Here is an 11,056-nt window from a genome sequence, read left to right as displayed (position 1 = left end):
TTCTTTTTTTTTTTTTTTCCCATTTGTAGGGAGAGCATCTTGTCCCGGATCAGGTGAGTGAATCTAGCTGCTCCATGCTGTGCCCTCTACTTTTTATTAGCACCTTGGTGGAAGCACAGCGTAGTCCCTTCCCTACCCTGTAAGACAACAGCAAAATCTGCATTTGCAGCCCCCTGCAGTAGCCCCTGACACCTCTGCTAATACCCAAGGGAAGCTGGAGAACTTGAGGCACAGGTCTGAGGGATGGGAAAGTACACTACATTGAGGACTGATTGCTCAAGTATTTGAATAGTTTTGAAACATGCTGCGTGTTTGTTAAATCCAAATCTGGCGACTTAGCTCCCACGCCTCAAGGAAGTCGGAAACTTTGCTGTCCAGAACAGAAACAGCAGCACCAGACAGACAAGCTGAGGCTCTTAACTATGGAAAGCTGTGGTGGAGGGCCAGTGTTGCGCTGAAAGATGATTGATTTGTCAAGGGAGCTGTTTCTAAAGCACATCCATCTCTCTCCAGCAGCCAAAGACTCTTGTGTCTGCTCCTGCTCCTCAGCCCATTCTGTCTGTGCAGCTTTTATTGCTGGAGGAGTCCTGCTGCTACTATCCCATTTCCCTCAGCACATGCCTCAAAGTAGGCTGGCCCATAACCTGTTGAGCCTTGTCCCCCAGGGCACCTTGGTTCACAAAGAGAGAGACAAGGAAGCCCTGTGATCAGCAAGGACTTCAAGTACCTAAGAAGTACTAGTGGATGTAACTCTGCCTCAAATCTTGCCTGTGAGCTTCAAAAATATCAGTAACCCCCAGGCACTGCTGACTCCATGGGACTTGTAGGCATTTGTTAACTGCTCAGGGCCAAGTGATGTGAATACAAGCCTCAGCATAGTCCCCTTGACTCTTCTCTTGTTGAACACTGTTTTATGCCTCACCAGGTCTTTTGAATATTCTCAGAAGAATGCAGCCCTGCTCCCTGCAGCTGCCCTGGGGGTTGGAGGAATGCTGGTTTACTGGCTGAGGTCTAGGCACAAGATCAAGACTATTGAAATGGGCGATGGATGGTGGGGCTCAGGTGAAAGACCCCTAAAAGAGAAAGAAGATGAAAGTATCCGTCCCTTCAAGATTGAAACATCTGACAAAGAAATTGAGGTACCGGTGGGCGGGATGTAATGAGGGGGAGAAAACTGCAAAGTGGAGTGCATCCATGCCCCATCTTACTGCTTCAAGGTGATGCCTTGCAGGTGACAACAGGACACTTCCATTCACCAGCACAGCTACCTACCTCCGTTAGACAGTGCTCTGGCTCATCACCCCTTTTGAATGGGATTTGAGCTCGCATACACTGCAGTGCCCCACAAAGATTCTCTGAGACCACAGACCCTGCACACAACCTGAGGCTGCTCCTGCAGAAAGGCCACGCTTTGAGCTGCTGACTTTGACAGTGGGTGTGCAAGTGGTGGAGCAGGTTGGGAGGGTGTCAGGACAGACCTGGCACTGGTGGGGCAGGACTGAGAGGCTTCCACAGAGTGAAGGGCTGGAAGGGTGAAGAGGGGTGGGGTCTTGGTTGCATAACAGCAGCTCTGTCCCTATGTGCCTGTACCTAATTACCTGGCCAACTACCAGTCAGCAGCTCGAGCTGAGCTGCTTATTCTTCTCCCAGCTGGCAGTGCTGGTAAGCTCCTGCTGCCCAAAACCCTGAAGTGAGGTAGCAGCAAGGCAAGATCCAGTAGTCCTCCTGGGTGCCCATGGGGAACAAGTAACCTAAATAAAAATATATTCCCCATCTAAATGATTCAGGAAGTCATGCAGACTACAGCAATACTTTGGATGGGCCCGTGCTGTCCCACACAGCAATACAAAAGACATCGGAGCCAGGAGAGCCCGTCCGTGCCTGCCCTGGCGTAGAGCACGTGCAGGCAGCTGGCCAGCCTGGCAAGAAGGTCTCCCCTCTGCAGGACCTACACCGGCGCCTGGAGCAGGCCCGCTATGCACCGCCACTGGAAGGGGCTGCCTTCCACTACGGCTTCAACTCCAACTACCTGCGGAAGGTGGTGGCCTACTGGAGAAACCAATTTGACTGGCGCAAGCAAGTGGAAGTCCTGAACAAATATCCCCATTTCCTAACCACCATTGAAGGTGAGAGGGTCTTGGTGGCTTGAGCAGGTCTCACTTGCAAAGGCACAGAGAGAAGGGGAGGGATTTAAGAGGCTACAATGTTTGAAACAACAGTATACATAACAGCTTAGTGATATGAGTAAAACATCACTAGTGGAGATTATATTATTAATGACCACCTATAGATTAAGACCATTACAGTGGCAATAAGATTAGGTCTGCTTCAGGACGGGCTTCATCTAGCTCTGAACCTGTGCCAACTAAAGATGAGGTTTTCCTCTGCTATTGCCTTGAAACCAACTTTGAAAATTGCAAAACTGCACATTTTCGCATTTCTCTTTTTATCATCCACATATTAGGTTATTTTGTCATGTTCTTGCATATGTCTTACCCACACTATGCTACTCATTTAAGTGCAGCTCTACTTACATGCTGTGAGACTAGTTTCTCAGGAGATGGATGCTCAGTCTCCTCTGACCCAATGTCTGGGTCCAGGATCAATACCTCTTCCTGTATGTAAAGGCTGAGACATAGGTACAATACCAGGCATCCCCTTTCAGCCAGGCATCTGCTTGTCATGGGTTGACTGTGTAACTTCTGCTGTGAATGCTACTTTCAGTTTTGTCACCCTCCTTCTTCAGAGTCCAGAGCAGAAACTGTCCAGAGCTTTAATTTAATTTAATTTTATCTTGGATGTGTGGCAGGGATTGATATCCATTTTATCCATGTGAAGCCCCCCTACGTCCCTCACGGTCGAGCTGTCCAGCCATTGCTGATGGTTCACGGCTGGCCTGGCTCCTTCTACGAGTTCTACAAGATCATCCCTCTGCTCACGGAGCCAGCCGGGCATGGGCTGAATGAGGGCGACGTGGTGTTTGAGGTCATCTGCCCATCCATTCCAGGCTATGGCTTCTCAGAGGCATCCCACCAGAAAGGTAAGCGATGAAAAGGCTCTGCTGGAATCACAGCATTTCTGAAGTAACACCTCAGCCATCCCCAGGCCCCCTGGGTGCTGCAGTTAGGGAGTGCAGATGCTTGGCCCTGTGTTAACACCTGTGTGGCTGAGGTTCTGGGGCTGCTGGCCATGGAGATTTAGAAGGCAACGGTAGCTGAAAACCAGGTCTGCTTTCCACTTTCTCCCCTTTCCACTTGCATTCACTTTATTGCGTAGGAATTAGGCAGAGTGGTGTAGCACGCTGTGTCTTCTCACCACAGCACACTCACATGCCTCTGCCAGGCCACATCTTTTGCCAGGGGATGAACACTGGGAGAAACACGACTCCTGTGATTCTCTTTACCTACAGGCTTTGATGCTGTAGCAGCTGCTCGGATATTTCATAAGCTGATGAACAGATTGGGCTTCAAGGAATACTACCTACAAGGAGGAGACTGGGGATCTCATATTACAACACTCATGGCCCAAATGCTGCCACAGTGAGTAGCAAAAAGAATCAGTCCAGAAAGGCTACCTCCAGTTCTTGCCTTACCTTCCATCTCTGTGGTCCTGGATCTGCCTTCTGTTTGCGCTGTCTCTCATCCCCTTCTGCTTTAATTCCTCCAGGGACATCCCCACCGCTGTGTGTTCCGTTGTGTTTTGCATTGATACGGACACAGTTCTTGTCCTTTCTAGTTTCAGTGCTATCTGGCTGCTCTTTCACTAACTGTGGAAGTACATGCTGCTGCGTTTTGATTTGATACGTCAAGGAGAAAGATCATTGCTCTAAATCAGGAAGGAGATACATTTAAAATCATTAGGGAGAAAATGAAGAAAGGAGCTCAGCCTTTCAGCTGCAAAACAGCACCACCAAATATAGGACTTTCCTATCCAAAATGCATAGTTGAAACTGGTCAGAAATGCGACACAATACCTTCCTCAGAAGATGGCATCACACCTCTTTGCTTAGCACTTAGTGAAAAGCAACAACATAGCCATGTTTAGGTCAGAGAACAAAGTGGGAAAGCTCTTAAAGCAGTTTGATTGCAGGCCGAGCAGCTCACTCTTACCGATCTCCATTGTGCTTCGCAGCACCCGGAGCACGGTGGCCACCTGTGAAAATACCCAGTACAGCCTGTTCCCTATGGCACAGAACACCACAAGATCAACAGCCAGAAACATCTCCAGAAACTGAGTACTTAAAGCTAATATCATACCAGTGGCACAGCTGGATGGAGGTGGCACCACCTGGACCATTCTAACTCCCATCGTGCTGATGAACCTGAGGGGCTTTATGTATTTGGCTCAGTGAAATGCTTCTATCACTGCTCCTCTCAGACTTCTTTTCTAGAGAATTTGGAGGCAAAAAATTGCTTGATTTAACCTTCTGCTCTTTAACTTAATTTTAGATCTGTGAAAGGACTTCATCTGAATATGGTCTTCATACCCAGACGGGGTGTGAGAAGGATGATTTCTGTGATGCTTGGGGCCTATGTCCCGTGGCTCGTAGGCCTCACTAGGGAAGATGCTCGACGTACGTACCCTTTTGTCCAGAAGAATATATACGATCTGCTGCGAGAGTCTGGGTACTTACACATCCAAGCCACGAAACCAGACACTGCAGGTAATGAGCCTTCTCTATATCACTATTAACATTATATATAACTGCTTATGGTATATAAAAATGGACAGTTGGACAAAGGCCAACTGTGTCTGAGAAGCAATGAGTTCTGGGGACTGCGTGTAAGACATGGGGACAAGAACTTTGTAGAAGGAAGCTGAGAGTAGGAATATGACTTTTTAAGGTGTTTTAAATGGCATGCCACTTCTCTTGGGGAAAAGAGCTCCTTTGCAAAAAGCCTCTTAAAGTAAAGTGCGTGGTCCCGAAATTGAAGCTTTTAGTAATAAATGTGGGTGAAAATAAGAAAAATATTGCAAGCAAGTGCAATATGAAACTGGAGACCACAGAATAAATAGCACCCCATCCTGGCAATTCATGGAAAAGGAAGAAACTCAAACTGAAACAATTACTGCCAGTCTGTTGCTTGATCACAATGCCAAAGAAAAAAAAAAAAGGAAACAAACAAAATAGCAGGTCAAGTTGCGGTTTTTTGGTTGTTTTTTTTTTCTGGTTTTGGGGTTTTTTTTTAAGAGGTAAATTGTGAATGTAGTCCTCCAAAATAAAGACCAATATGGAGTTTTTAAAGTGGAAAATTAATGCGCAGTTGATCATATCACAGGGAAATCATGCTTCAAAAATCAGAGCTCTGGCAGAATCAAAAAGCTGTTGATCCAGTAATGGAACATACTTCATTTCCAGAAACATTTTGTTGAGGTTCCTCCAACAATGTTCTTAAATGAATTAAACTGTATTAAGAAGATGATTAAGTTCATGGATTAATAACTAGTTAACGTGAGAATCCAAGCATAGGAATAAGTAAGCAACTTCCAAGTGCAGGAGAGTATCACAAAAGTCTGTGCTGGCACCTGTATGTTTCAGCATGATCCTAATTTCTCTATGGATAAAAGTTAATGGTTAAGTGAAAACTTGACAGTTATCCAGGGTTTTGTTTAATCTAAAGATAACCGCAGAGTTGCAAAAACATTTAAGTAACTGGTTCATTAAACTGGCCAATAAAAATCTGGTGTCAACAAAGTCCAGAGCAATTTAAGTACAGAAAGAAAATCGCAACAGGCTCTGGTTTGGCTGCTGCCATATGAGAGAATCCATGAGCCATGGATAGTGCTTCAAAATGTCAGCTGGCTCAGAGGTTCAGAGAATCCTACGAATGCTTACAGAAAGAGAAAAGAAACTAAGACAAAACACTAAATCCACGATAATCCGTCTCTTCACTCTGTTTGGTATTTCTGAGCATCTGATCAATGGATGTTGAATACAGTGATTCAGAGGCAGCTTTCAGCCCAGAAAATGCTCATCTCCAGACAGCGCAGGTGCTAGCTGGCACATTTTAGCCTGTCCTTCCATTGAGGGTCAAAGCAGTTACAGGACTTTGAACTGTAGCAAATCACTCCAGGCCGGCCAGTGCAGAGAAGCTGTCATGCCAAAGCACAAACTTATTTGCATTGTCTCTGTCCGCTGTTTAACTGAGACCGTGTTGAGCATCGTCTTCTACAAAGTCACACAGTTATAAAGTCATGCTAAAATACACTTCAGAGTGGACAACAGAGTATACTGCCAAACTGCAGCCTGGGGTGTGGTACAGGAATTTTCCCAAGGCAAGCCTCTACCACTAGGAAAGTAATCCCTATCCCCCATTCTCCTGTTCTTCTCCTGAATTAGGCTGTGGACTGAATGACTCCCCTGTGGGGCTTGCTGCATATATTTTGGAGAAATTCTCAACTTGGACAGATAAATCATTTCTGCATAAAGACGATGGAGGCTTGGAGAGGTAAGAAAACAGCAGCTCTTCCTTGAGAAGACTCATTAAGAGGAGTGATGATTACTAATGAGGAGATAGGTAAAAGACTGGCCAGTCAAAGATGAATTTTTAGGATGAAAGATTACACGTGACAAGTAGCAGTTGAAATCTGTAGCAGGCTGCCTGCACACTACTGCTTTGGCTCCAGGCAGTTTTGCTCTGAGCACACGGGTGCTGATGGATTTGCTGCTTGAAAACAAGTTGGGAACAAGAGGAACAACTGTTCTCCAGGGCAAGAGCCTAATATAGTGAATTGAAGAACAGCTTCCAGTGATCTTTCTTCATTTTCCTCTCTCAACAGCAAATACTCTCTCGATGAGCTTTTGACCAATGTGATGATTTACTGGGTGACATCCTCCATTGTGTCGTCAATGCGATTCTACAAGGAGAACATCTTAGGTCTAACGGATGATGGCAGGTAAGGAAGTGGCAGGTGCTAGAGAGGTTTGCAAATGAGATTGAACCACATTGGCCTGTATAAACATTTAGGTCACTTACAAGAACATATGTAACTACATCAAGCAAAAACCCAAGGTCTTATTTTCTTTTGATAAATATAATTAAGGGTCACCTTTCTTTGGAATCTACAATTCACAGAAGGTGGCTTGTGGCCAAAACAGTGCAGAGGACCTGTCAAAGTGTAGTCAGTCTTGTGTTCCAATACAGGACTACGTACTTGTTCACCAAACAAATGTAGCCTGCCTCAGTTCAGTCGAAACAAAATAGAAGATCATGAGCTTTTTTAAGGTAGAAGTTTAAATTGAATTAGGAAGGAGAAGGCTTTCTGATGCATAAACTAAGAACTGCGACTGCTGAGCACAAATTTGGGGGAGCAATTTAGAAAGCAGTACTTAAAACTAAACACCTTCTAGAGCAGCTGGCTTTCAGGTGATTGTCAGAGAGGCTGACCAGGAAAATGCTGCTGTGCAGAACTCTCCAAGGGACTGATCATACAAACAAATAGGAGGTTTTGCTTTGGAGACCAAACCAGCTTAACCTTCCCTCTCAAGAGAGTCATTTGTTAGGCTGTTACCATAAATTCTAAGGTAAACACAAGCTAGCTCATTGCTGAGTGTCACAAAGAGGTGCGGCATCTTGCCACATACCACAAAACTACAAAACAAAGTAAACTTGAGATTCTGAAACACTTCAACCTGGACCTGTGTGCAAAGTTGGCTCTACTTTACTGGTTTTGGGGTATAACATTCTTAAACTCCAGAAGATCCAAATACAAGTGAAGGGCTTTAGCTGAGTACAGACCACAAGATGGGTGGTTGTGGTGGAACTTCTCCAGCTGTCTGTGCCAGTTAGCACGGTCAGAAGGATTTTACAGGCTTTCCCCAGGACTTCTTTCAGAGCTGCAGTTCACCCATTTCTAGGGTTGGAGTACACGTTCCCACAGGGATCGCAGCTTTTCCTCAGGAGCTAGCACATACGCCGCAAGCCTGGGCAAAGGACATGTTCAAGAACATCGTCACTTTCTCCTACATGCCACGTGGAGGGCATTTCGCTGCCTTTGAGGAACCAAAGCTTCTGGCACAAGACATCGTGGACTTTGTCAGAAAGGTGGAAAAGCTGTGACCTGCAGTTTGGGTACACATAACAGAAGCTTTATTTTGAATCTTTATTCTGAGGCATTAAGCAAATCAAATGTAATCTCGTACAGACACCAGCATTTTATTTTCATAATGATTACAGTACTATACTTGTGAAACAAGCTCTAAAAAAAAAAAAAGAAAAAGCATCTTGTCTTCTTTCATTCCCAGCACCATATCATCGCTGCCTTCATAGTTCAAGTACAACAGAATATGTAAACAGCTCCATGCAGCAGCATTGCACTCATGGGGGAGAGAGAGAGTAGAAAGGAACTGGCACCTTGTGCCTCGGAACTAAGCCTCGTGTTCTAAAGCTTCATAAATACGCATCACAAGCAGCTTGGCCATAGTGTAGAGGGTTTTGATCTCCTGAGCACAAACACTCCTACATTCAAGTTAAGATTTCATTCAAAACACCTGTGATTACATATTCAAGTGAATAGCTGCACATAAGGCAGCTTTCTGCATTCCAGCAGTCTGGCCCTAGAGCTACCTTTAGCAGTTACTACACATTGTTAACAGTTGTGCGTGGATAATAATGCAGACACAGGACTCCTAGTGTCATCCAAGTTCAAAACTATGAACTTAATTTCCTCCTAGTCCTGTAATCTCATCTCATTCCAAAAGGCCAAAGTTAAAATACGCACCAAGTGTAGAGGCTTACTTCAACCTTTCCCCTCCTTTCAAAGAACTCCTACCAACCCGTTGTGCAATTTCTGTCAGCCAAAAACTGTGAGCAACCTCACTAGCCGTAGCCTTGAGTTTCTCTTCAGATGGGACACAGCTATTTGGAGCATTTCAGCTCACTACATCACAGACACAAACCCAGCTGACTGCAGGTAACTCCAGCAGATACCTCAGGTCTGACACACTGTGCCCAAGGGTTCCTCACTCTCCCTCCCCAGCCCATTCCACCCTGGATAACAAGCCAGAATAAAGGGCTCAAGTTCTGCCTCCAAGTATCACATTCTGGCTTACAACAGGAATTTGACAGGTAAAGTTTGTGCTGAACTTCATCATACTTCACTAACCTCTTCTTCGCATTTCAGAAACAGCATTTGGAGTCCACAACTCTACAACTTCCAAGACATAGAAGTAAGCAAGAAACTAACTTTTTTGTTCTTAAGTGAGAATAAACTGGCATATTGGGGCAGGAGTCCTAACTTCCTCTGAGGAGGGTTAGAGCAGAAACTGCTTACTTTTAACTGTAACTCTCATTGATTGTCAGGGCTGTTGGACTAAAAGTCGAGGAAAAAAAAAAGAAACATAGGCAGATGTGCCTCCCTGGCCCCACAGGGCTGTTTAGCCTTTTTCCATCACCAGTACAAAACTGTGCCAGAGGCAAGAGGTCCCAGGAGCTAAGAAGCCCCCCTCTTTGTAACATTAAGTAACTGAAATTGAGTTATGGGGAAGTCTATTTTTATTAAATGGATGGACAGACACTTGAGTGCTCAAGCCTGATCAGGCTGCAGGAAAAGGTTTCCTTTTACAGGAACAATGGAGGTAAGAATGGTCATGGCCTTCACTATAAAGGCCAAGTGTATTGTATAGATAATCACAGCCCTTGTCTAGAGTCCCAAACCCTCAGTGACATTGTAGTTACTAGCAGAGCTGGCCACGTGAAAATTCAGGAGAGAGAAGACTGTATCCAGTATTTGCCAGTTCAGTAAGCTCACAGCAGGAAAATTTCACTCCCAACACACCAATTCATCTCCTGTGCCACATCTGGGCCCCAAAAGAATCCCTGCCGCTGTGTGCAAGCTGTGCCTTAAAGGGCATTTCTGTTCTACGACAATTCAGGAGACAGATGAACACAGTGGAGCTACGGGAAGGCAGTGGATGCCTGGAGAAGAAATCGAGACGGACAAGAACATGTGGTTACATTTGACAAAGTTATTATCACTTATGGCAGCACCAAAGGTTATTCCACGTCCCAGTAAAGTGCTAGAGTCACTCATGAAAGCCTTTGAGCGTCACTGGGGCTTGGAACCAGATGTAGTCCACCCAGGCTGATGGGACGCACTGGGGAGGCGAGGCACTCGCGTGGATGCCTCCGTCGCAGGACAAGCTCACAGTTAGTTTCCTGCCTCGGGTCGGCACTTTATAGTTGAGCTTGGGCCGGAACCAATCAACACCACAGTCGCGATGCCCCTGGAGCATCACAACGGCGCCCATGACAGGGAGCTCCTTGAGTTCGCTGAACACATCCGCAACAAAGAGCGAGTGGAAGAGCTTGCGAACGCAGGACGCGGTTTTCAGGCTCTCCGCGGCACTGCCCTCACAGATACCCTCCAAGTTGAGCTCGTAGAGCTCCTTGGGGCTCATGACGTTGCCTCCAAGTAGAAGAAGGATCCGAGGAACCAGAGTCAGACTAAACATCACTTCCAAGTGCTGAAACACTTCCTCCAGATCCATCAGCACCTGCCGGCACTTCTTGCTTGCCAGATCCACAGAGGGTGGCTGCTTGATCACGTCTCCACCCTGGAAAACAAAACAGAGCGAGATTAGTGCTTTTCATTATTAGGACAGATGAGTCCTAATATACTCCTCAGAAAGCAAGGCCCAGCTCATCCCTGGAAGTCAAGGAAGGTTCAGAGAGGTTTATGCTCCATTTAAGAGATACAGGTATCCACATGCAGGACCAGGAGATCCAAGAGGAACACAAAAGGCTGCTCCATGGCTACTCAGTCTGAATGGGAATCGCACAGTAAAGATGAATTCCCACAAGAATTACATGCCCCATCTCTTAAAGATCAGCTATCACCTCAGAGCTGTTTGAGTAACAAACAGAACAGCTGCAGCTTTGAGCAGAACGTGGGATGAGAGAGAGGCAAGAGCGTCTGGGGACCTTTAGACGCCTAACCCAAAGCGTTTGTTTGTCTGTTTGCTTGTTTTTAACGTGAAGCTGTGGCAACACTTACGGATGCAGCTACAGCGAGCGCTTTACTTCACGGGGCAGCTGAACAGGCGCAGCCAGAACAG

At 45.9% G+C, this 11,056-nt stretch overlaps 2 protein-coding genes across 2 annotated transcripts; one reads left to right on the top strand and one right to left on the bottom strand.

Annotated features, from left to right (window-relative positions):
* The first annotated feature begins 23 nt into the window (after positions 1–23).
* LOC104268224 (epoxide hydrolase 1-like) lies at positions 24–8,060 on the top strand. Its single transcript, XM_009876981.1, has 10 exons — positions 24–53; positions 926–1,139; positions 1,946–2,126; positions 2,810–3,040; positions 3,410–3,539; positions 4,449–4,663; positions 6,341–6,449; positions 6,781–6,878; positions 7,746–7,758; positions 7,844–8,060. The coding sequence occupies exons 2-10, from the start codon at positions 990–992 to the stop codon at positions 8,058–8,060; spliced, it is 1,344 nt and encodes a 447-aa protein (XP_009875283.1). The 5' UTR covers positions 24–53; positions 926–989.
* A 1,964-nt stretch (positions 8,061–10,024) lies between these two features.
* Positions 10,025–10,555, bottom strand: MAD2L1BP (MAD2L1 binding protein; the record flags this gene model as incomplete). The annotated part of the gene is made up of 1 exon (XM_009876982.1): positions 10,025–10,555. A coding segment is annotated over one exon (531 nt), but the record flags the coding sequence as incomplete, so codon positions are not given.
* Positions 10,556–11,056: the final 501 nt, after the last annotated feature.

This window comes from Apaloderma vittatum, unplaced genomic scaffold (assembly GCF_000703405.1).
Source record: "Apaloderma vittatum isolate BGI_N311 unplaced genomic scaffold, ASM70340v1 scaffold39379, whole genome shotgun sequence".
In the NCBI taxonomy this organism is placed as follows: domain Eukaryota; kingdom Metazoa; phylum Chordata; class Aves; order Trogoniformes; family Trogonidae; genus Apaloderma; species Apaloderma vittatum.
The sequence above is the reverse complement of the archived record's forward strand: the minus strand, read 5'-3'. Positions and strand labels throughout refer to the sequence as shown.

Excerpts from the sequence above, each read along its gene's own strand:
- LOC104268224 (XM_009876981.1), top strand. The coding sequence starts at position 990 with ATGCTGGTTTACTGGCTGAGGTCTAGGCACAAGATCAAGACTATTGAA. Across the intron at positions 1,140-1,945 it reads CATCTGACAAAGAAATTGAG|GACCTACACCGGCGCCTGGA; the intron begins GTACCGGTGGGC and ends TCCCCTCTGCAG. Across the intron at positions 2,127-2,809 it reads TTTCCTAACCACCATTGAAG|GGATTGATATCCATTTTATC; the intron begins GTGAGAGGGTCT and ends GATGTGTGGCAG.